This window comes from Cetorhinus maximus, chromosome 10 (genome assembly GCF_964194155.1).
Source record: "Cetorhinus maximus chromosome 10, sCetMax3.hap1.1, whole genome shotgun sequence".
Classification (NCBI taxonomy): domain Eukaryota; kingdom Metazoa; phylum Chordata; class Chondrichthyes; order Lamniformes; family Cetorhinidae; genus Cetorhinus; species Cetorhinus maximus.
The window spans coordinates 114,461,426-114,487,379 of record NC_135888.1 but is presented as its reverse complement, the minus strand read 5'-3'; the positions used below and the strand labels follow the sequence as shown (position 1 = coordinate 114,487,379).

Below are 25,954 nucleotides of genomic sequence, written 5' to 3'. Positions count from 1 at the left end.
TCACTATCAGCGTTCCCCACTAGATGTTGCTGGTGATATGGAAAATGCCTTGGTGCTTCATATTGCAAAACATGCATCACTTTCATTCTAAAATGTTTCAGATGACACACATGTGCTTTAAGCATTATTCATCCTTGTAAAATTGTAGAACAATTGGTGAAAATTGGTAGAACAATCCTGCAAAAGTTGTGGCACTATTTTTCAGGTTAGATTGTAGTGTAGAAAGACCAAGTTCTTGTTAACATCATAGAACATGTTGGATGAATAGAACATGGCAATGGATGCTGCAAAAGGTCACTTTTTCTTGTCATAATATGTTCACTTTGATGAGTTTCCATCTTCCAGTCCAAAGGTTAGCTTCAAGATCAGAGGGAATGACCAATGCAAAAGCAAGGATCAAAGTCAAGCTAGAACAATCACTGGTCCCTGTACTTTGTTAAATGATGCATTCCAATAAGTTGGCATGTAAAGGTCAAGACATCCTTTCTCCTTCAATGTGAGAGGTATTACAACAGGGAATGTAACATTTTCCTATTTGTTCTTGAATGTTAAGTATAGCATTCGGTAAAACTGCAGCAATGTTGTAATAAGGTGGATCTTCTACAGTACTATTTCCCACACTAGTCTTTTTTGTAAACTCTTTGAGTGAGACTACCCAATTACTCACAATCTTGTGACAAATGCATTTCATTTAAAATTTATACAGGCATCCGGCAGGAAGAAAACTTTTTTTCCATCAGTCTTGGCTGGTTTTGAACTGAGGTCACATAGGATGAAAAAAGGATTCACCTAGTTTCTGTACAATAAACTTTGATTATGTAAGTGCTTTAAGTAGGTTTCAGTGTGACAGATGATAGATGATCAAATGCAGACTATATTACATGCTTGAAAATTTTTTAGTCTTTTTCAATTACTATGAAGTAAAAATCAGTAACTATTCCATGGGCTGGATTTTTAGGCCAGCGTGTGGGTGTGATCGGTGGGCCCTGGAGCGACCAAGGAATGGACCGCTGCCCACGATCGCCCCCCCCACAGCGATTTCATGCTGGCTGGCCAATTGACAGCAAGCCAGCATGAAACACATGCTGAAACACTCAGCGCTGCCGGGACGGGGTTGGGAGGGGGGCACACATTGACATGAGTGCTGGCACAGGGGAGCGTGGGATGAAAATTCCCTGAAGGCAGAGAGCTGCCTCAGGGAGCTGAAGAATTTAAAACAATTAAATAAAGATTTTAAAATCTGGAAAAAAATAGCCTCGCATCAGAATCGGTCACCTGAACATATATATGATGAAAATTATTTAATAATGGGAACTTCATCCCACCCTTGGATGAGGTTTCATCAAAAATGCAAAGTCCACCCGGCAGATGCGCCCATCCGCCAACCATAAGGTTGGAGGGACCACAAAAAATCGGGGACAATTGGAACTTTAATGACCTTAATTGGCCTCTTAATTGTCAGCAGGCACACTTCCGACTTTAGTGCGCGCCCGCTGACAGAAATATCGCACAAGCTGGGGGGGAGGGTGGGGTGGCGATGGCAGCTAGAAGAAGCATGCCTGCTGGCCCACGGGCAGTGCTGTAAAGCTACCTACCTCCTGGATTCAGCTCCCCTTGTCTCCTTTAAGCTGCTGAGTCTCCCAAAGCCTAGGAAACCTAAGTGTTTGTGGTTAAGCATAGAATGAACGTTAAATTGAAGGCAGCTGCCTCATTATAATACTTAAATTTGCAAACTGATGTGGGGGGGTTAGTTCAAGCCTCCTTTGGTTCCTGTTCCAGATTATTTGCACTTTAACCTCTGATCCCTATGTTATACTTAATATTCAAGAACAAATAGGAAAATGTTGTATTCCCTACTGTAATGTCTCTCACTTTGGCGAAGAAAGGATGTCTTGACCTTTATGTGCCAACTTATTGGAATGCATCATTTAACAAAGTACAAGGAGCAGTGACTGTTCTAGCTTGACTTTGATCCTTGCTTTTACATTGGTCATTCCCTCTGATCTTGAAGCTAACCTTTGGACTGGGAGATGGAGACTCATCAAAGTGGACATATTATGGCAAGATAAAGTTACCTTTTGCAGTATCCATTGCTGTGTTCTATTCATCCAACATGCTCTGTGATGTTAACAAGAACTCGGTCTTTCTACACTACAATCTAACCTGAAAAATAGTGCTGCAACCCACCAGTTTTTAGAAGTGAAAATTATGTCCATTAAACCAATGGGCATGCTGTGGATTTTCTGCTTTTAGCAAAGTTTGATTAGATTAAAGGGGTTATAGAAGATTACTGGAGGATGAGTGAATCATGACTGGAAACCAAGCACAGATTTGCAAGCAAGCTGCAAATTTAGGGATCTGTATTCCTTCCTATTGAGGCCGATGCCAAGCTGATGATAGGGAGTACATAGGGCAATAGGGTGCAGTATGTGGCACCTGAGATCCTGGGGAAACATACAATGACACTGAAGCCTCCCGCTTTCTCATCCTGTTTTGCTCTGTTCTTTGAGAAATGTGATGCAGCTGTTCATCCTGGTATAAAGTGTCTTAGTGGCCTCCCTAAAACAACAGTGCACCACAAACTGGGAAATGCCACTGATGACACCTACTGCAAGCTGGAACAAGTGTGGTGTAAAAGTTAAATATCACGGTGACCTTGACAGCTCTACTTTGTGGTTCCAGTTGTGGCTACAGCAGGTGATATACAGCAGACATCTTGGTGGAACGCAGCCACCTCACACATTGCTCTTGGGCGAGTTGAGTTATGAGAACTTCTCCCGGAAGACCCGCTGAGGGTACAGCTCTTCTCCACTCCCCACTGCTCCTGCTTTCTCCTGCATTCTTCGCTGTTCCTTCTTCTCTTTCAGCCATAAGCCTTGACCGCCCATGACTGGAATAAACTGTTTGTGAAGCCAACAAAAGCAGTCTAGCACCAGTACAAATTTGTTATCAAAGCTCAGGATTTATTTGTGGAATGCAGAAAATTGCCCATAAGACCCAAATGTTAACTAACAGCCTACCAGAACACATCAGCAATGAGAAGCTCTCCTACAGTGTCTTTGCTGACTGTAAGTGCTATCATTTTCTGGGCATGTTTCCAACTTGGCAAGTCCAGTCTTGGGATGGACCAATTTCATATCCAGTATAATTTCCAAGGTTTCTGTTTCAATAATTGAATGAGCTTCCTGAATAATTCCAGCAGCACGCCTAGATGCCTACCACACAGCCTACTTTAATACAGTGGGCCGTACATGCACTTGCTGCTGTATTCAATCCTTAGGTACCTGTTCTGCAACTGAAAAATGTGCACTATGTAATTGAATTGCTATTTCCAGTCTGTAATGCCTGGGATACGTTTTAGGGGAGAGGGGAGAAAATAAGACAGGGTGGACATTGGATCCCAGATGGGCTATCAAAAAAATGGACACCAGAAAATATTTGGAGGGGAAAATGGGGACAGTGAGAGGCAGGTGTGTGTGGTGCAGGGGGTAGTGAGCTGAGTGTGGGTTGGGGGGTGGGGGGGGGGGCGGGGGAGGCGTGGTGGTGAGGCAGGGTGGGGGGACCTGGCCCTCGGGAATTAGAAGAAATGGAACCAAAAAATACCTGGACGAGGTTATTCATTCATTATGCGGGGGAATGAAAGTAAAACCAAATTAGCACAATGATGTACAAATCGAAAGTGAAACAAGAGTCATGGTGGGCGAGATCATGTGCTGCATGGGAGTGTGATCAGTGGGTGGGTGGAGATGCAGGTCAGCTCAGATGGACAACTGAAAGCGAAACCCAGCAGGCAGCATTCAAAATGCTCAGAAGATTGAGATGACTGTGAAATGTGAAGGATCTGTGTGCATGGTGGAGTGCTTGCAAGAGGCTCCAAAAGGCCCTGCCACATGCACACTTTTCCCTCCAGAATCATTCATGGGCCGGCTGCTCCCTCTGCGGTGCCGGGTCTTCTGGGCTGCTTATTTCCACCTCTTCACTGGAGGGGGAGTCCTTTTGGCTGCAGGTAAGGACCTGGATGGAGCTGAGGGACTGGCTGACTGAGGGTGTTGGTCCCTTGGCGGAGCTCCCTGTGAACCAAAGTAGAGATAAGTAGCCTATGGCAGCAGAGTCAAATGCAGAAGAGAAAGCGCTCACAGTTGCATTGAGAGAGGGATGATGTGGTGTAGGATCCTCAGGTGGGTATTCGCCACTGATCTCATCATTGCCGCAGGCAGGGTCCACATTCTCACCAGTCAGCATGATGGCACACTCCTCAAAGTGAGTGAGGACCCTAATGTGGGCCACTCCATCCCCAGTCTGGGACCTCCCCCTGCTGTTGTGAGCAGGCTTCTCCTGCATGAAAACAGATGGAGAGAGTGTCAGCAGGACACATGGCACTGTGTTGAATGTTTGTGTGATGAGCGGTGCCATGGACAGGAATGAGGATGTGAGCTTGAGAGGGTATGAACCTGTTGGAGATGTGAGGGTGCATGTGAGAATTAGTGGTGTTGTCCCTTGAGGTGTAAGATCCCTGTGGATATGTGATGGGTTTGTGACTGTGTGAGTTGAGAGTGATGAGGAGAGTGAATTACCCTGATGGAACAAATGAGACCATTCATCCTGTAGTGGCATAGGGTGGCTTTCCTCTTTTGCAGGGCATTGGCACTGACCACAACTGCGACTGCCTCCCAAACCTGGTTGGTGATGCTGCTGCCCATCCTGCGGCCAGAGCGGGGGTAGGGGACATCGCAGCGGACCTCCACAGCATCTAAAAGGCGTTCCAGTGATACGTCACTAAGCCTCGGGGCTGCAGCCTTCTTACCTTTTGTGGGCATCTTCCCTGCAATAGTTGTGGCCTGGAAGCACTGAGATGTATGCACATGGCTGCACTTTAAATATGGCGTCCGATGTGATGAAGTGACGAGGTAATGGCGAGCAGGTGAATGAGAGCCTGCCCGCCATCAAAACAGCGTGTTTCCCGGGAATGCATAAATAATGTGGCATGTTTGGGACGATACGGTGTGAAAACCCGCCATCACGGTCAGCAGGTAAAACCCCAGCCCGCCCACTATCGCATTTGGTGCAAATCTTGGACGATTCCACTCTTTATCTTTATATATTTTGATGAATGTTGCACAGTTCTATTGAATGCACATTGCATGACTGTTACATAATGCTGAGAATAATGGATAATCTGGGTTGATCGGAAGTCAGCACTATAATTGCATTATTATCCTGAAAATTTTTGAATTAAACGATTTGTCATTGGCAGTGACATTAGTTCGACCTAAAATTGGCAATATGTATCCACTGAATTCAAAACAAGTATAAATTCCCACCCAAATAGACACATAGAAACCAATATGCGTTCGGAAGTTGCATCATTTACTTGTGAACAAAAGTCACTGACTTTTGGGTTCGGCAGTTTATGAGGCTATTTGGAATTACTGCATGTACTAGTTGATTTTAGGTGGCATGGCACACAGAGAGCCAATGCCAAGTGCTATCTTCAAGTGTTGCAAGATTAGGGGCTGAGGAAGAATACAGTCTCCATTTTAAAGTCATACATGCTGTTCTTATGTTTATGCAATACTTTGATTTTATATAAATATTTATAGTAAAACGTCGGGAAGCAGTGTAGGAGGATAGGAATTTTTCTATATTATGAGGGTGGGGAGGGGAGAACCACAGAACTTAAGCACTAAAGCTAATAGCACTGATAGGAGGGTATAATGCTTAAATAAGCAAAATTCTTTAGGTGACTGCTCTGATTGTTTTTGAAACTTGGAACACATCTGTTTACCCGCAGGTGTACATTGTTTCAAGCTTTACTTTGTTTCATAAGCTAATGGTGTTTCATCTTTCAGGGAAAATCAAATAGCCAATTTGAGTGGGTTATAACCTAGCTGAATAAAGTGAGGAACTAGTGTTTAATATCTTATCTGTGCTGGTATCAAAGGGGTTAAAGGGGAGCCAAATGAAAAATTTACAGTGTCATAAATCTTAAGCGTGATACTTCAGTGGTTTTATCTAAATGATGAATATAGCATTGGACTTATTACTATTATGTTTCATTATAAATTGTTTCGATTTTATTCTGGTTTTATTCCACCTTTGTACTGGCATCAGCTGTCACTACAGATGTTGACTATCAGTATTATGTGTACCCTTGATGGTTGTTGCAATTCACAATGGAACATCATCAGCTGTCATTACTTCAACTTAATTGAAATATAATCTACAACTGACTACCACTATGCACGACGTATGGTGCATTGAGAACAGTAGATACCCTTCACCAAGGCAATAATCTCACTGAAGGGTTGCGGTGTTGCATCGTAACTCAGGTCTTCCATTCACCTGTGATTTTTATTCTCTACCTTGCTCTCATGTTGACCTCTCCATTCACAGCTTCCTGCAGTGTTCCAGCAAAGCTTAATGTAAGATCAAAGAGCAGCACCTCATCTTTTAATTAAGGACTTTACAGCCTTCTGGACTCAACATTGAGTTTTAGACTGTACTCTCTGTCCCATTTTGTTTGCTTTCCTTCGCAGGTTTTTGCTTTCAGGAAGTATCTGGTTATCATTCTGCCATTCACACCTCCTCTAGACACATCTTTTGTTTCTTTCCTTGCTCCACTACCACTGCCTTTGGCCCTCCTCCACGAACTCTTTTTTTCATTTCATCCTATCACAGACCTTCCCTTTGTTCTTTTTTCCGCCCTCCCCCTCCCATATATTTGCTGACAACCTCTAAATTTTTAACCTTTTCTCAGTTCTGGCGAAAGGTCATCGACCTGAAACTTTAACTGTGTTTCTCTCTCCACAGTTGCTGCCTGATCTGAGTAGTTCCATTATTTTCTATTCTTATTTCAGATTTCCAGTATCTGCAGTATTTTGTTTTATCAGCCTTGATCTTATTGAATGCGAGTGCGGACCTGAGGAGCTGACACGCCTACGCCTCCCCCTATTTGTTATGTAGAGCACAGCAGCACTGGGGGAATGCTACATTGTAAGAGGAACTGTCTTTCAGGTGAGAAATTAAAATGTGGCCTTTTCTGCCTCATTAGAGGGGAATTCTTCGGGTGCTTGTCAGTGTTCCTCTCTCAACAAACATCACCCAAAAAAAAAATGTCTTGGAGAATCATCCCACATGCTGTTTGTTGAACCCTAAGTAACAACACTTTGAAAAGTAATGGGATGTGAGAATCTTTAGGACATCTTGAGGATTTGATAAGCTACTACATAAATGCAAGTTCTTTTTCTTTCTTAATTTTTCCTATTGCTGGACATCGTAGCTTCTGACTCCATTACAACCTTGGTTCAAACATGGGCAGAAAGCTAAACTCCAGAGGTGAGGTGAGAGTGACTGCCCTCGACACCAAGGCAGCATTTGACCGAGTTTGGCAGCAAGAAGCCCTAGCAAAACTGGAGTTAATGGGGATCAGGGGGAAAAGCCTCTGCTGGTTGGAGTCATTCCTAGCACAAAGGAAGATTTTTGTGGTTGTTGGAGGTCAATCATCTCAGTTCCAAGGCATCACTGTAGGAGTTCCTCAGGGTAGTGTCCTCGGCCCAACCATCTTCAGCTGCTTCATTAATGACCTTCCTTCCATCATAAGGTCAGAAGTGGGGATATTCGCTGATGTTTGCACAATGTTCAGTACCATTTGCAACTCCTCAGATACTGAAGCAGTGCATGTCCAAATGCAGCAATACTTGGACAATATGCAGGTTTGGACTGACAAGTGGCAAGTAGCACTCACGTCACACAGGTGCCAATCAAGCAACCCACTTGATTGGCACTCCATCCGCAAACATTCACTCCCTCCACCACCGATGCACAGTGACAGTAATATGTACCACCTACAACATACACTGCAGGAACTCAGCAAGGCTCCTTAGGCAGCACCTCCCAAACCCTCACTGTTACTATCTAGAAGGACAAGGGCAGCAGAAACATGGGAACACCACCACCTAAAAGTTCCCTTCCAATCCACTCATCATCCTGACTTGGAAATATATCGCTGTTCCTTCACTGTCGCTGGGTCAAAATCCTGGAACTCCCTTCCTAACAGCACTGTGGGTGTACCTACACCACAGGAACTGCAGCAATTCAAGAAGGCAGCTCACCACCATTTTCTCAAGGGCAATTAGGGATGGGCAATAAATGCTGGCCTAGCCAGTGATGCCCACATCCCGTAAATGAATAATTAAAAAACCCCTTAACTATTAGGAATTAATAGAGCAACATATTGGAGCAACAAAGCAGGTTGCCACAGAATCATGGGAAATGGGATTGAATCACAATTATACAAGTTTCCATAGTCATAATCTATTTTAAAAAGTGGACAAGTCATTCTCCATATGAAAATGAGCCAAGTAGGAAGATGAGTTGTCCAAGGGCACTCTGTGATACTTCCTAGCAACCGTTTTTAGAACATGTTCCTTTTGCCTGCAGAGGACAGGTTAAGCTTTTCATCTAGCACTCATAAGGACAGACGCAGGGATGCCAAATTTCAAAGAGAGCAACATTTCAGAATAACTGTGGTGGAAGACTCGGGGTAGAATTTTCTCCCCGTCGTGTGGGCCATTTGGGGGAGGGCGCTGAGCCGATCGCCACCTGCGATCGGCTGCATGCTGCCATTTTATGTGGGCGGGCTAATTAAAGCCCTCCCAGCGTGAAGCATGCCCGGAAGCGCTCACGCTACCTGTGCGGGCGGGGGGAGGAGGGAGAGTTGGGGCCTGCGCTTTTTCGCACATGCGCGTGAAAGAGCGCGGAAATCTTCCTGAGGCACGGAGCTGTCTCAGGGAGATTAAGTTCAGTTTAAAATAACAAAAGTTAGAAATCATTTACACATGTCCACTCATGTGACAGCATCACATGAGCTGGGACATGTTTATCAAATGTTTAAAAAATATTCATTAATTTAATAAGCCTTTCGTGAAACCTCATCCCACCTGTGGATGAGGTTTAATGAAAAATGTGAAGGCTGCCTGGGCTCTTTGCCTGCCCCGCCAACCTTAAAGTTGGACGGGCAGCCCTGTCAAATTGGCTAATTAGTTTATTAATGGCTTTCACAGGCCTTTGACAGTTCGGCCGCGTGCCCACCGAACAGAAGATCGGAATTTTACACGTCGGCATGCGGGACCCGCCCCCGCTCGCCAAAAAAAAAATTCTGCCCAATGTGTTCAGATGAAATCCCTTTTCCAGCTTTTTTGGAAGATACACTAACCTGCAAAATGAAGCACTCTCTCAATGTATGGAAGGTATATACTAAGCAACACTTTGCTCCAGGTACATCTTGCTGTCTTTAAAATAGTTTTATAATATTGAACTCATCATTTCTTAGGGAAAATAAAAGATTGTCTTTTAAATGTATGCATCCGGCAAACCAGAACCAATGTAGCCAGTCACTTTTATTAGGGGCAGAATTTCACCCGTGTCGGGTGGGCTCGAGTTGGAAAGCTGACCACTGCCTGCGATTGGGGCTGGAAGGCAATTTCATGCTGGTGGGCCAAATAAGGCTGACCCAGCGTGAAACGCGAGCGACAACTCTCAGCGCTGCCTGTGCGGTGGGTGGGATGGTGTGGAAGTGCGAGTAGGATGAGTGTCATTTGAAAATCTCTCTGAGGCACAGAGCTGCCTCAGGGAGATGAGAAGATTTTTTTTTAAATAATGATTTTATAAATGTCATAAAACATGTCCCCTGATATGATTCTGTCACATGAACAGGGACATATTATTAATGAAAAAATAAAGTTTTCATTTTATTTTTATTTGCTTTTGGAAACCTCGTCCCACCTCTTGGCCTTTCGCCTGCCCATTAACCATAAGGTTGGACGGGCAGTGAAAAATTTCTTTTAATTAACTTTTTAATGGCCTTTTAATTGTTGGCGGGCGCGCTGCCAACTCCAGCACATACCCACTGACCGAAATGTCACGCGAGTGTCTGATGATGTCGGGATGCTTGCCTGACGCCATCGAGCGTCATTTTACACTCGGTCGAATTGGGCGCGCGTCCGTCCAACGAGTTAAAAATTTTACCCAAGGGGCAAAATTTTGTCTTCAGTGTGTGGGGGCGGGCCCCGCTCACTGATGCATAAAATGACGCACGTTGACGTCGGGCGTGCGTCCTGACAGCACCACGCGTCATTCCGATCTTTCGTTCGGCGGGTGCGCGACGGAGACGGCTGTGCGCCTGCCGAACTGTCAAAGGCCTGTTAATGCCATTAACAAACCAATTAAGGTTGGCGGGCAGGCAAAGTGCCAAAGTGGCCTTTGCGTTTTGCATGAAACCTCATCCATGGGCGGGATGAGGTTTCATGAAGGTTTTATTAAATTAATAAATATTTTTTAAACATTTCATAAACTTGACCCAGCTCATGTGACACTGTCACATGAGGGGACATGTGTAAATGATTTTTAACTTACTTTATTTTAAACTTTAAATCTGAACTTAATCTCCCTGAGGCAGCTCCCTGCTCAGGGAGATTTCTGCGCTCTTTCACGTGCATGTGCAAAAGAGCGCAGGCCCTGACTCTCCCTCCTGCCCCTGCCCCCACAGGTTGTGCTGAGCGCTACCGGGCACACGTCACACTGGGCAGGCCTTAATTGGCCCACCCACATAAAATGGTGACGTGTAGTCGATTGTATGTGGTGATTGGCTCCGTGCCCACTCCCGACCAGCCAACCCGACAGACAGAAGATTCTGCCCTAGAAGTTTTCTGAGGAAAAATATTATTACTTAAATTCAACAGCATTAGATGAATTAAGAATCAATATAACTTATTTTGTTTTTCTTCAAAATAACAATTTTAATTTAACAAATAACAATAACAATAATTTGAAAAACTGGAAATATAGAGAATGCAACATTTGACAACCCATCTTAGTGGAAATTCAGGTGTAATTATTGTTCTTTCCATTCTAACACTATCATGGATATTGTGGCACTCATCCAAATGATCACTGTCCCTGAAGAGCCATCTACATAATATCTAGCTCTGTTCCTGCTTTGGCAGCTGGCACCAAAACTATATCATACATTACTACAAAAATCCATTAAAACGCCAACTAGAATAACCAATGGCGAATTCTCTAAATATAAAGAGGTTGGCATTTTATTTAATCTTGTGCTCTAATGGGAAACAGTTTACTGGCAATAAATTGCGTCGCTCCAGATAATGATATATATAAAGATTTAAACTTGGTAGCTTTAATTAAGCATATTACAGACTGTCAAGGTTCTAATGGTACTTCTGAGTAACCTTGCTCAAGCTAGCTGACACTTGGGATGCTAGCTTTGGATAGCTAGGTGTATCAGAAATTACATTCTGGAAATCTCATGCAAAGCATGGCTCACCTTTGTTGCACTCCAGTGCCACTAACACACTGAAGAACAATACCACATGCAGATGATGTTGTTTGATCTCAACTCCAATGCCTAGGACTTTTTTTTCTCCTCCTGGGCTTTTTTCCAATTTCTCACTTACTCTCCCAAAGCTACAGGTTCAATCCAGGGCAATAATATACACACCAGCAGATTGCCAAAACTTAAACCAGGTGACTTTTCTTCATGTGCAAACCTAGTCTTAAGCCTTAGCAAATTGCTCAAATGTGAGCACAGATAATCACAAAGTCCATTTTTTGTGTACATTCAATATCTAAATGTGCATGTTTCCATTGGGGTAAGTGAATATCAATTAAGATGTACAGCGCATAAACTAATTTTTGTGCCCCTCCCACCAACCTCCACTTAAACTACTGCAGTTGAGATAAGTTTAAGACAAGGATCAATCTCAGCCATTTTCAGATCTGCAAGGCTTAATATCATGCCATATAGTGCATTAACCAACTCAATTATTGGGACTTCTCTCAATAGCTAGAAGATTGAAGCATTGATATAAAGAAAATGTCAATTTTCACATAATGAAACATAATACCCTCCTCAGTAGCAAAAAATCTAGCCCTGTGTTTATAAATAGACAAATAAAGTTTGGTGAAGATAATTCTCCATTAAATATTTATTTCTATTGAGTACAGCAGGGACATGAAAGCTGTAAGCCTCTGTTAATCCTAGTCTTGACGACCGCAACCTGGTAATACTAAAAAGATTATTGTTAATTGAAAAATTAAACTCTGAAATGAACAACAATATAAAGGACACTCCAGGCATTCCATTCAACTCTGATAAGTTGCTTAATCACAAACAGCCAGGCAAATGTATAAATAATTTGCCCCCTATATATTTGAATTTTCAGGGTATGATCACAAAAAATGCATTTGCTGTAGATTTCTTATACAAAAATGTAATCACATACTTGCGTTTTACTGCAATTAAAATTTTCCTACTGGCAATCAGGCAAGTTTGGATAGATGCTGCCTTTGATGGTTTTACAATGTGATGTCCAAAAATGAGGTGCAAGTGTTGGCCATTGACTTCCCCAGATGCCTGCATGCCTTCAACATAAACCTGGTGGTTAAGTTGAAGGTAATAAATGCTCATGTGTATCAAAGCAAAATGATATTACCTGACCCTGGCAATTACCTGACAAGCACATTGCCATGGTACAAATATCCAATGGCAAGTGATGCAATCCTTAAAATATCAATGCATCATGTGGTCAGCAATGAATACCTGCCATTGGAAGCAGCAACATTCCTCCACCACAATCAATTATATTTGTGTTGCAGAGGATAGGCATAAATGAATAGTCTGTCACTACTGGGTTAAGCTATCCCAGAATTTTTATTAGTATCACCAACCATGAGGCTGCTACAGCTGTTTAAGTACACATATCGTTTAAAACTTTACATGAAACTGTCAAGATGTGCATCATTATCCTAACAGTGCAGCACATAAGTGCCATGTGTTCAAGGAAGTTGGGAACCTTGAGGGCAGATCTTAAAACAGGAAGTACATCTGTGATCCTTTCAATGGCACTATAGTACCAATACAACACCTGTGCTGTGACAGATATTTGTGACTTTTGCTAACACGCATCAATTCTCAACCTGTGGCTACAGTTGCTCACATAACAGGTATTTCAACCTTAGAAGATAAAGGGAAGGAGAGGGAAGATGCTAAATATAGACCAGGCACCTCCCTCTGATGAACAACAGAAAAGATTAGCTCAGCCTAGTACTCTTTAACTCACTTTGTCTCCTAGTGCAAAACTGGCAGTGGCTTGGGAGCAGGTTACAGCCTGTCGTCTTTGCTGGGCAATGATGTGATGAAAAGGAAAGATTACTTTAAAAATGGTGGAATCATAAGTGAAACATCATTATCACATACACATGACAACCAGCTCTTCTTATTAATGGTTCTCCTTATTAGGGCTACTTCTCCTCAGACAGCTAAAATTTCTAATTTTACCTCCATCCGTTTCTATTATAGCAGAAGGCTTTATTCACGAGAGAAAAAAGGTTTTGGAAATATACACTCAGTCTGTCAGCATCTGAAGATTTAATACAATAAAGGGACTTTGTCTCCTTTTCTTATTTAGTTCTGATGAAGAATCTCTCCTTGTTAAGTCATTGTTGCTCTAGATTCATTAATAGACACATCGCATACTTCAGTGTTTTCTGTTTTGACTTTAAACCTTGCCATAATGTGGCCCGATCGTATCACTCGTTTTAAGGATTTGATTTATTTTAAAAATAAGTAATATTGTTTACTAATAGCAGCTTCCCAAATCATCACAAAGAATACACAATACAATGGAAAGAAATCAAAGATAGATGAGTTTGTTCAGGACTTCTTCATTTCTTTGCCCCCTACATCAGAAAAATGCAGTGGTGAGCAATGTTCCAAAGCCATAGGTATCCATTAGCCCGACTCCAGTGCAAACCTTACTCTGAAAAGTGCTTTTCCGGCCAATTTTTGTGCCAAGAAAACAGATAAGCCATTGAGTTTGGCTTGCCACACACTTCATTTATAATACAGTCCTCCAAAAACACAGAATTTTTTTTAAAAATCCATAGCAATTTTGGCCCAGAAATTAAAACATGCACTGAATTTTCAATCACCAATCTGTGTAAGACATGCTTAAAATATACAACATTTTTCCAGTTAACTATTTTTATATGTGACTTTAATGATCGACAGCAGAAAATGCTTATGTTTCTGCCCGCTCATTCTATTTACAGATAAAGGTAGCCTACCCAGTAGACCAGGTTAAATAAACCAAATGCTGTGGGGAAAAAGATACGGGCATATGAGTCAACTTTGGTGACACGGATGTGTAGCCTCCCCTGCCTCCATGCTCCTGTGCGGCACTCATCAAAACAGCAAAAGAAACTGGTGCAGTCTTTGCCATCCAGACACTCGTATCCATACTCTTCATCCCGCTCTTGCAGGTGTGAGGCATTATTCATCTGGACAGCAGATGATCCAGGACGGATATCCACAGTAGGTGCCTATAATCATTTCAAGAAAAAAAAAACTTTGGTTTGGTTATTTTGAAAAAAAAAGTAGTATACTCAAAAGAAGAATTGTGCATCTCTATGCTCTTTTAGGATGGAGGATGCCATTGCCAAGAAAGGTGCCCAGTATCAAGCATTTTAAAATCTTGAGTGGTTTATGTTTGACACAGGATTAAACTTCCTCTATTGTACCCAGCAATGTGCCTTGTCCCCAAACTTTGAAGAAAACACATCACTGAAGGGTAATATCAAATTAATGCCAGAATATGTGATGCCTTGTAAGTCTAAGATGTGCATACATGTCCACTAGAAGGAAGATTTCATTTGTGCCCTTACAGAGAGAACGTTTATTCTTTCAATCTGGACATACTGAGGGAATGCTGTATTGTTAGAGATGCCATCCTTTCAATGAGATGCCTTCTGCGTTAAATTCAAGAATTAATCAGTATCACTTGCTAAAGATGTGGCGATTACATCCAACGATTAGACAGCAAATTTTAAATTGTACGCGCGCCTTCCAAATGCTGCCACTAACACTCCTCCCTTCCCAAGTTGGTTGGTGGGGTATCTGTAGACAGCCCCTCTGACGTGGGGTGTTTTGGATTTTATTTTGAAAGAATTTTTGTTAGTTATACAAGATCCACTGAAAAACAGAGTAAAGGGGAATGTAGTACAATCATGTTAAGCATTCATACATGAACTTCGCCAATCAAAAGTTATACTTTTTTAAACTTAAGTTATATGACGTTGGTAACTACAATATCTTGAATCATGCATTCTGGATGATTGGAGCAGAGGGTACTTTTGTCCATAGGCTGAAAATGGGCCTGAAAATTGTAAACCAAATTAAGATGAAATAATAGGCTGAGTATATTGCAGAATTGCTTGAACAATAAAATTAGTGCAGTAACGCTGATCTCTGGTAAATTTATCAGATCTCTATCATAATACTTAAAAGAGATTAATTAGCTTTCTATGTTTAGCCTTCAAGGCCAGTTGAAGAGATGTAGAAAAAAAAGCAAATCGCATGTCTCATTTATGGATACTTAGTTTAATAATCCTCACACAGTGTGAGGTTAATATGGCAGGTACAGATTGTCTATATTCCTGGCATATTTCTGCCTCCCACCATCTTAACCATCAGGTAGGGGAAGGCTGCCTGCTCCAGAGAAGAAGGAGAAAAATATAAATAGGGAAGATGTAGCCTGATGACATCATCAGGACTAACACACATACAAATTATATGCTTTAGGGATGGAAGAACTGTGAAGTATTTTTGCACAGTCCTATGATCCTAAAGACACTGGGACAAATGGGGAGGTGAAAAGCCAACTATGTGCCACACAATCTTGGACCCGCCAACTAGACTGGGAGGTATGCCATGTCAATGGTCCTCAAAGTCACCACAGCCAAGCATTTTTATACCTCAGGATCCTTTCAATTTGTCACAGGGAATATTGGTTGCAACTCCAAGTGTGCAGCTCACAGCTGCATTAAACAGGTGATCGATGCCTTCTTTGCAAAGGCCCAGGAGTTCATCACCTTCTGCACTAATTCAACAGTGAGCAGCGGAAAGCCCTTGGTTTCATAGCAGAACCTGGCTTCCCTAAAGCAGGGTGTGATTGACTGTACACCTGGCAATGGAAAAGAAAATTGAGCAACATGTAAAATGGGCTACACTTCACCATCGCCTATTTTGCCCCATTGTCCGAAATGCATTTCACCTCCCATTGGTTCACCCCCCCCATATTTCCCATTGTCTTTAGGGTCATAGGACTGTGCAACAATGCTTCACAGTTCTCCCATCCCTAAAGCATTTCATTTGTAGGTTTGTTAGTTGTAGCGGACAGACTGTGGTATAATAGAAGTAATTCTGTAATCCTGTGTACCAAGTGGAAAATATGTGCTTTCAGGAGCACAAGTTGGTGATAAGGATGCAGTATAGTCTTGATTCTCCAACCTAATATACTTATGAATACAGCTTCCCACTAGGAATGAAGCACCCAGAATAAGCCTTATTGAGAAACTTAAATAACATACTATTACATTTTGAAATAAAATACAGAGGCTCTGAGCCTCCCAAGTGGGTTTCAATCACATTTTGCAGTAATATTGAAATTTCATACAATGTATTCATTATAATGTCACACAGCCCAAGTAAAAAGCCGTTCGTACTTTCCTAAGCAATAAATGTCTTTTAGCAATGTTTTTAATTATAGAATGGATTGCTGGTTTCAGACATTATTAATAATCAGATAAAAGCTGAAGGTATCAAATTAGTTCTATCTAAAATTACAATTGAATGCAATTAGTAATATGAGATCAACTTAGATGAGAAAAGGTGATAATTCCCATTATCCATAGGAAGGGTAAGAGTTCAAGATGTTTTGGAAATTACGGATCGATCTGACCTGATTGATAGTTGTGATAAGAGTTTCTGGAAAATCAGCAGGAAAAAGCAAATTCATTGCGGGGACTGACCGAGTAGAGAAAGATTCAATAGAGAACAGAAGATCCAAATGTACATTCTTAGGAATGCTCATCATCCCAAGGAAGTCCATTCACTAAACTAAGTAAAGTGGTTAAGTATTTTATGCATATGTCAAGAGAATTTGTATTTACTTCTTCTAAGTCATTTCTGATATTCTCTCAATTGTTAAGATCTGCACATAATCTCTTTTTTGCAGTTTAAACTGGAGAAAATCTTCTTTATCAGTTCCTCCTGTTTTAAAATCACTACCTTTAGCCATGAGGCCCATTAGAATAATGCAGTTTCACCAAGTATGATCCATTTATCCATATACATGCTTTTCCAGGAAGTGATGAGTAGGAGGTAGGTATCATTAATGCAAACATTCATAGGTGATGTATTGTTTTTGTCCTGTTATACAGATTAGAATTCCTCTCTGCTATATAACAAAGTGTAGTAACAGAAGGAAGACACTAAAAGATCATTTGCATTTGCTTCTGTAACTGCCTCAAACTCGCCAGAGTCAACAATTTCACAATAGCTTCTTCAAATCATATTCGCACTTTGACCTCTTAGTGATTAAAAGTCAAGTTTTTATGACACCCCTGACAAGATTGTGAAGGTGCTCAATGGGCCGTTGACTCTCATCTTGATTTCTCTCAGATCTGTATCAGATTGGCTTAATTAACAGCACTCTTGCCTCTAAACCAGAAGATGGTTGGTTCAAGCCCAACGTTTTAATGTGTAGTCTAGGCTGTCATTGAAATGTAAGTAGAAGGAATTTTGTTATGAGATGTCCGGCTGAAGTCCTGTCTATTTCTTCTGGTGATTCAGATGGATGTTAAAGAACTCACAGTACTATTCAAAAAAAGTAGTGTTTTCCTCCTGTTCTGGACAACATTCTTCCTACACCCATTACCAAAAAAGGCATCTCATTGCTGTTTGGAATATCTCACTGTGTTCACTAGCTGTTGTATTTACCTACAGCAAAATAGCAATTGCACTTCAATGGAAACTTGTGTATGTGAAATGATTTGAGTCAACTTATATTTATGTGGTGCATTTAACACAGGAAAATATCCCAGAGCATTTTTGGGACTAATGAATGTTCCTGAAAGTAAACATTCTGGATCTGCTATTTTCTATGGAATATTTCTCCACTTGGCCTGTCCCCCATGATGGATTTGCTTTAGATAGGAATTTGGAGGGATGTGAAGAGGCACAGTGATTTATCGAAGGGAATCCTAAGTATGGAACCTAGCAGCTGAATGCACAGCCACAAATACTGAAGTAATCTAAGATGGATCAACAATCAGTGGAATAAGATAGTTCAAGGGAATTGTAGGAGTGGAAGAGGTTATAAATACCGCGAGGAGGTGATTCTCATACAGATGAGAATTATCAACTTGAAATGTTATGGACTAGGTTGGGTGGGGGGAGCCACCGTAGGTCAATGAGGACAGGAGAAATGGGCAAACAGGACTTGGTGCAGGATAGCAAATAGGAAACAAAGTTCTAGGTGAGCTGAAGTGTTGGATCAAATGTTCTGTTGAAAAAGACATGAAAAATGGTTTCAGTGGCAGATGGATTGAGTTCATGCAGGGAGGAAGGACACAAAGGTGTGGAGGTGGAAGTAGGTGCTTTTTGTGATATGGAAACGTCAGGTAAGGAACAAGCTTAGGATAAAACAAGGTGGTGAGGCTGCAAATGTCTAGTTCAGCCTAAGTCAATGGCAATGGATAGAGTTGATGGAAACAGAAGGACTTTGTGCTGGAGCTGAAGACATTGGTTTTGTTCTTCCTGTTATTTACCTGACAGCACAAAGGTAGAGAAGGGACCAAAAGAGGTGATGGGGAGGTAGAGCTATGTATTATCATTGTATATGTAGAGGTTGATTCCTATGTCTGCAATTGATGTTGCCAAGGGGTAGCATGTAAACGAGGAAGAGGAGGGTATTAAGAAGACGTCTATTGGACATTTCCACTTTAGCAGTGCTAGAGTAGGAAGAGAAAATAATTCCTAGAGATGCTTTAGTGACGGTCACTTTGATTCACATTGTGTGTGATTCATATTGGGACCAAGCAAAGGCACTCCCACTGAGCTAGACAATAAGGGCTGTGAGGTTTCCAATCAGCTCATTTTCAATTAATGATCAGTTCCGTTTTTATAGCAGGTCTAGATGTTTATTTCCTGTTAAGCTGCTACACAGCAGAAATCAAAAGTGTGTTTTGTAAGGTTCTCGAAATTTCACAAGCAATAACTGCCATGGGGTTGCTTAGAGGAAATGTGTTCCTAAATTCTTTGCCGCTTGTGACAAATTCTTATGATCAAGTCATAAGAGATAAAAGCTGCCCAAGTCCTTTTATCCAACCCAGAATGTTTCCCAACCTGTCAGCAACTCACCAGGGTTATCAAGGTAAGTGCACAGCGGGAAGTGAAACTGACAAGCTGGGAAAGGCTTGGACAGTGTAACTGAGAGGCTACTGTGCAAAGCACTCCTTCTCTCAAAGATTGCTCTCACTGCTTGACAAAAAAACAAAAAGCTAAAAGCTACTGCGGATGCTGGAAATACAAAACAAAAACAGAATTACCTGGAAAAACTCAGCAGGTCTGGCAGCATCGGTGGAGAAGAAATCAGTTAACGTTTCGAGTCTTCATGACCCTTCGGCAGAACTGAAGCATAGTTAGGAGAAAGGTGAAATATAAGCTGGTTTAAGGTGGGGGGGCGGGGGGAGAGAGAAGTTGAGGGTGTGGTGATTGTGGAGATAAGCAGTGATAGGAGCAGATAATCAAAAGATGTCACAGACAAAAGGATCAAAGAGGTGTTGAAGGTGGTGATATTGTCTAAGAAAAGTGCTAATTAAGAATGGAAGACAGGACACTCAAGGTACAGCTCTAGTGGGCGTGGGGTGGAAAGACTAACAAAGTTTTAGTTTTAGATTTAAAAATAATGGAAATAGGTGGGAAAAGAAGATTCTATATAAATTATTGAAAAAAAAGGGGGAGGGGGGAGAAACGGGGTGGGGATGGGGGGAGGGGGAGTTTAAGATCTAAAGTTGTTGAATTCAATATTCAGCCCGGAAGGCTGTAAACATTTTGCCCACATGTCTGTCCTTGGCTTGCTGCATTGTTCCAGTGAAGCCCAATGCAAACTGGAGGAAAGCACCTCATCTTCCGACTAGGCACTTTACAGCCTTCCGGGCTGAATACTGAATTCAACAACTTTAGATCTTAAACTCACCCTCCCCCCATCCCCACCCCGTTTCTCCCCCCTCCCCCTTTTTTTTCAATAATTTATATAGAATCTTCTTTTCCCACCTATTTCCATTATTTTTAAATCTAAAACTAAAACTTTGTTAGTCTTTCCACCCCACGCCCACTAGAGCTGTACCTTGAGTGTCCTGTCTTCCATTCTTAATTAGCACTTTTCTTAGACAATATCACCACCTTCAACACCTCTTTGATCCTTTTGTCTGTGACATCTTTTGATTATCTGCTCCTATCACTGCTTATCTCCACAATCACCACACCCTCAACTTCTCTCTCCCCCCGCCCCCCCACCTTAAACCAGCTTATATTTCGCCTCTCTCCTAACTATGCTTCAGTTCTGCCGAAGGGTCATGAAGACTCGAAACGTTAACTGATTTCTTCTCCACTGATGCTGCCAGACCTGCTGAGTTTTTCCAGGTAATTCTGTTTTTGTTTTTTTTTCTCACTGCTTGACAGGTGATTGCTAATTTCTTAGAAGGCGCTTCACTTGTCTAGTACTTTACTCATCTGCAGCCGCACTTCTTTGCTGCCTGTCTTCACCACAGCTTTCAAACAGCTTATGCAACTCCACTTTGCACCTCTGATGAGGGCAGGAGTCATACGACTGTCACCAGCTCCAGCAGCAGCTAGAACAATACCAGCAGCAGCACCAGTTGCCTTCTCCTCAGTGACATGCTCCTTCATAGGGCAGAGGGGTGGACACCAAGATCCAGCTGGAAAGAGGCGAGACCTCTAACACAGAGTCTACAGGCAGAGGATCAGCTCTCTCACCATGTCTGAGCACCAGTGTTTCAGGCTCTCACTTCTGACATCTACAGCCTCCTGGAATAAGATCTCCTTCCCAGTGCAGCAGGTGGGCATGCATTACCAATGGCCACCAAAGTGTTTCTCACTGTAGTGCCACCACTTGCTGAATCTCTGCTTCTCTCCTGTGAAGGAGCATGTGGTTGAGGAGGAGGCTGCTGGTACTGCTGCTGGTATTGCTCCTGCTGATGCTGGAGCTGTTGGCAGTGGTGTGACTTCTACCCTCATCAGAGGTGCAAGGTTGGGCTGCATAAGTTGTTTGAAAGCTATGGTGAAGGCAGGCAGCAAGGAAGTGCTACTTGACGAGTTGTGTGCTCTTTTCTCCTGCAAGGAGAGAAAGCAGAGGGGTGTGTGTTCATAATGGCATGTGTGGAGAGGAGCAAAGGACAACAATTGTGCATAGTCACTATGAGGGATGGGAGTGAGAGGGCAATAGGCTCAGTGATACTGGTGACTCCTCGGATGGGGATGTGAGGAGGTCCCTGGAGAGAGACGAATGAGTGGAGCTGCAAGGTGTATTGTTCTGAGGAGTGCTGTGCAGGAGAATGGTGGGAAAGTCAGAGTGTGGGGCTTGACACCTGAGAATGTTAGGCCAATCACCTTTCCTATTCTCATGAGGTCCTGGATCTTCTGGGTGCACTCTCTCTAGTTGGAGTATCAACACTTCTGCTGTTGACGTCTTGGCCACTTCCATCTGTGTCTGCTTGGTTGGCGAGGTTGTCCTCTTCCTCAAAAGACCTCACCTCACTGCAGCCTCTCAAATCCCACATCAGGACCTCCTGATAAGTGTGAGAGATCCAGGGAACAGCCTTCCCAGGTTTCCTCACCGTTCCCTGATTGCTGTAGTCTCAAAAACCCTTGTGCTGGTGAGCTCTTGTGACCCACGTCCCATTATTTAGAAATTTTTCCCTGACAGGATGGGCACATCATCCTGCTCACCTCCCCAACCCGGAAGCAGAATTTGAATGCTGTGGCTGAGTTAAAGAGCCACAGCTAAAAAACACCCTTTTGTGAATCAGGTGCCCATTCTGGGAGGGACTAAATCCAGAAAATTGCACCCTAAATTTCCAAAATCTTATTATTTGTTGTAATCATTTGGCATCTAACTTTTCATTTCTAGTTAGAATATTTTGAATAGCTTAAACTGCCTGTCTTACCTAGAAAAGAGCTGATGAAATCTTAGTTAAAAATATACAGGTGGATTTTAATTTGGCCACCCAGCCTGAAAAATGGCTTTCAAGATCAGTCCCTGTTATAGAAAACAGACAGTTTTATTTGTGGAAATGAAAATTATCCAGTTTCTGTAATGGATTGTTGATTCAGAATGCAAGTTTTATGCCCTTGTAGAAAGTTGAAAATATACTCTACAGTTTTTCTTTTTGAGTTAAATGGAAAGAAAATCAAATGGGTTATATAAAGGATGAATGACCCATTCCACCAGATTACCACCCAGGCGGTAAAGACAAAAATATACCTCATTATATGGTGAGGTATCACCCATTGCTCTTTCCATAGCCTCTAGAAGAAGTGCATCATAGAGATTTGTTTATGTGCCACATCTTTCAAAATCTAAGCTCTTGGCATAATGATACAATTAAAAGACTGGGACAATAATTTTGATTGTTTCTGTGAAGTGAATGATTTGATTAAATGGTTCAGAGTGCAAAAGGAGATTAACGACCTTGGAACATTAGAGATTATGGACTGATAAAAGTCAATCAACCCACAGAGACATGTGAAGCTGAAGAAAAAAACATCTTTTAAAGGGATATTATTGGTTTATAATAATTTAATAAAATATTTTTAAATTAATAATTGGGATCAAATATAACCCTGAGTCTATTCCCAGCATAATATGTATTATTCTATAATAATGGACAATGATTACATTATTTATCATGCTGATTGAGGCAAACAACACTGACAGGATTTCCCAAATGACAAAATTCTGGCAATTCTCTCTGACTTCTGAAAGCAATGACTTCCAGGTTTTTGAACTGGCATTTAACCCAAATCCAGTGATTCCACAAATGCCATTCTTATGGTTAGAATGGGATCGAGCTATAATCTTACATTGGGCACGTGAAACTCTATGATAATATTTGCCTCTACAATCTTGAATCTAATTCACAACTATTTGCCTAGCTTCTTTATAAGAGAGCTAATTGACTTGTTAACCGGTTTTGATATGAGTTTATTCCATAAAGTTTATGGTTGCAGGCATTGGATTGTAATCCCTGAAGCAAATGCCTTTGTTTCTTGAAGAATATAATGATTATTTCTTCAAATTCTGTTGTTAACATGAAATGAAATTATGATAGAAATTTTGGTCTGTTCAAACACATCTTATTGCACAGTGACACAAGAAGTGATGCTTGCCACCGTGCTTGCATGGTGACTATATGGGATTTGCTGCAGTCAAAGCATTTTATATAGTTCTTAGCCTATATAACCTGTTGCTAGGAATGCACCAGAGGATGGATGGGCATTTTGTATCAGCAGCCCTTTAAGAGATACTGGTAAATACAAAAGGAAATGGGTAGTTTAATGTAAAAAGCTGCATACAGCAACAACAATGTGATTTGCCTTTAAAAGGCTGTAAAGATGTAGAATATATGCTGCGATGATTCCATGAGTTGTTTGTAGCATCATTAAAAAAATCTTGACTGTCAAAACTGGCTAGCGATCCAGTGTTTTTGTCTGCTCAAATCCCACTGGCAGTAGAAATGCATAGGGCAGAAAACCAACCCTATCACTTTATCACTCTTTCACTATATGTATTAAAAATAAAACATTCTCAAAATTGAAGGAGTACAGTCTTCCCACCATGCATAAAATGGAGAATATATTGAATTCATTTTTATCATCATGGTCCTTCACTTTAGAACAATTTTCAGAGAATATTTTAATTTGAAATGAAATGTACTGAAACAAGTTTGAAAATTGCAAATTACCTAATTATCATTTAATTTAAAATATTTCTTAAATGCGTTATGTTGATCTTAGGCTAGTTTAATTGTCCGTGCTGCCACCGAAAGCCAGGCTTGAAACAATTGTAAAATTATGCAAAAATTGCACATGGCCTGGTATGTCCTTAACTAAACCATTATTAATATTGTATTGAAATGGATGTAGGCATATTTCAGTTAAAAAGCAAATAGTAGTTGGGACTTAAATGAGAATTTACTCCATAATATCCATCTCCTGTTCATCTTTCACAGATCCCTTTCCTTTTCTAGGCATTTCCAAAATTCTCTAGATTCTGCAAAGGTCCCATCAGATTGGAAAATAGCAAATGTAACTCTTCTATTCAAGAAAGGAGGGAAACAGAGAGCAGGAAACTACAGGCCAATTAGCCTAGCATCTGCCATAGGGAAAATGCTGGAGTCAATTATTAAGGAGGTTATAGCAGGGCACTTAGAAAATCTCAATGCAATCAGGCAGAATCAACATGGTTTTGTGAAAGGGAAATCATGTTTGACTAATTTATTAGAGTTCTTTGAGGAAGTAACAAGCAACGTTGCTAAAGAGGAATCTGCAGATGTAGTGTACTTGGATTTCTAGAAAGAATTTGACAAGGTGCAACATCAAAGGTTACTACACAAAATAACAGCTCATAATATAGGGGTTAACGTATTAGCATGGATACAGAATTGGCTATCTAACAGGAAACAGTCGGCATAAATAGGTTATTTTTGGATTAGCAAGATATAAAGAATAGAGTGCCACAGGTATCAGTGCTGGTGTCTCAAAGATTTACAATCTATATCGATGGCTTGGATGAAGGAACTGAATGTATGATTGCTACATTTGCTGATTAAATGAAGATGGGTAGGAGAGTAAGTTGTGGAGAGGATGTAAGAAGTCTGCAAAGGGATAGATAAGTTAAATGAGTGGGCAAAAGTTTGGCTGATGGAGCATAATGTAGGAAAATGTGAACTTATCCACTTTGGCAGGAAGAATAGAAAAACAGCATTTTATTTAAATGGAGAGAGACTGTAGAACTCTGTAGTACATTAGGATCTGTGTGTCCTGGTACAGGAATCACACAAAGTTAATATGCAGGTACAGCAAATGATTAGGAAGGCAAAAGGAATGTTTGCATTTGTTGTAAGGGAAATGGAATATAAAGGTAGGGACCTTTTGCTACAGTTGTACAGTGCATCGATGAGACCACATCTAGAGTAATGTGTACAATTTTGGTTTCCTTATTTAAGAAAGGACATGATTGCATTCGAAGCAGTTCAGAAGAGGTTCACTCAACTCATTCCTGCAATGAAGCGTATCCATTGGAGGTTAGAAGAATGAAAGTATGGCCAGGATATTTCAGATGGTGGGTTTTCCTGTCCCACCATCCAGAGAGTCGGTGGGGAACATATCCCAGCCGACTCTGCCTGGCCTGCAGCCATTTCATGTTCAAATGGGCATCAATTGGCTGCAAGCGGGACTTCTGCCCCTCATTCGGGAGAAGTCTCATTGGCCAGCACCTCTCTAGTCCTTACAGCGACAGAAGCTGCAGTGGACAGAAGAGGAACTTCCTGAAGATGTCGGAGCCTAAATCCTGGGACTGGGCTGGAAGGTAAGTTTTTGGGGTCTCAGGGCAGGAGGGGGCGGTAGAGAAGGCCTGGGAGGGATTGGGGTGATTGTGGTGTCGGGGGAGAGGCCGGGTGTTGGAGGGTGGGGGAGGGAGGTCCAGTGGCCACCTGACCTTAAAGGGTTGGTGGGGAGGGGGGGCAAAGCTAGAAGGGGGCTTCTGATGGAGGTGCACCCTCAGACCCCTTCCTACCCAAGGCCTAAATCTGATCATTTTCGGGTTCCCCCACACCCGGGAAATCCTCCTGAAAGCCTAGAAATTGGGGCTGGAAATGGTCCTTAACTGGCAAATAATTGGCCACTTAAGGGCTTCAATTGGGGCAAGATGGACACCCATCCCAACGTAAAATCACTGAGAGGTTGGGGTGGGCAGGAACCCAGCAGGAAGCCCATTCATTCTATTTCACGCTC

General features: G+C 41.8%; 1 protein-coding gene across 2 annotated transcripts in view; it reads right to left on the bottom strand.

Annotated features, from left to right (window-relative positions):
* Positions 1–10,789: 10,789 nt before the first annotated feature.
* Positions 10,790–25,954, bottom strand: part of LOC144685956 (gamma-aminobutyric acid receptor subunit gamma-2-like) — a 162,577-nt gene continuing 147,412 nt past the window's right edge. For both annotated transcript variants that reach the window (XM_078551019.1, XM_078551020.1), the window contains one exon: positions 10,790–14,400. In XM_078551019.1, the coding sequence (XP_078407145.1) occupies positions 14,125–14,400 (276 nt within the window). In that variant the 3' untranslated portion in view covers positions 10,790–14,124. The remainder of the gene's footprint in view (positions 14,401–25,954) is intronic.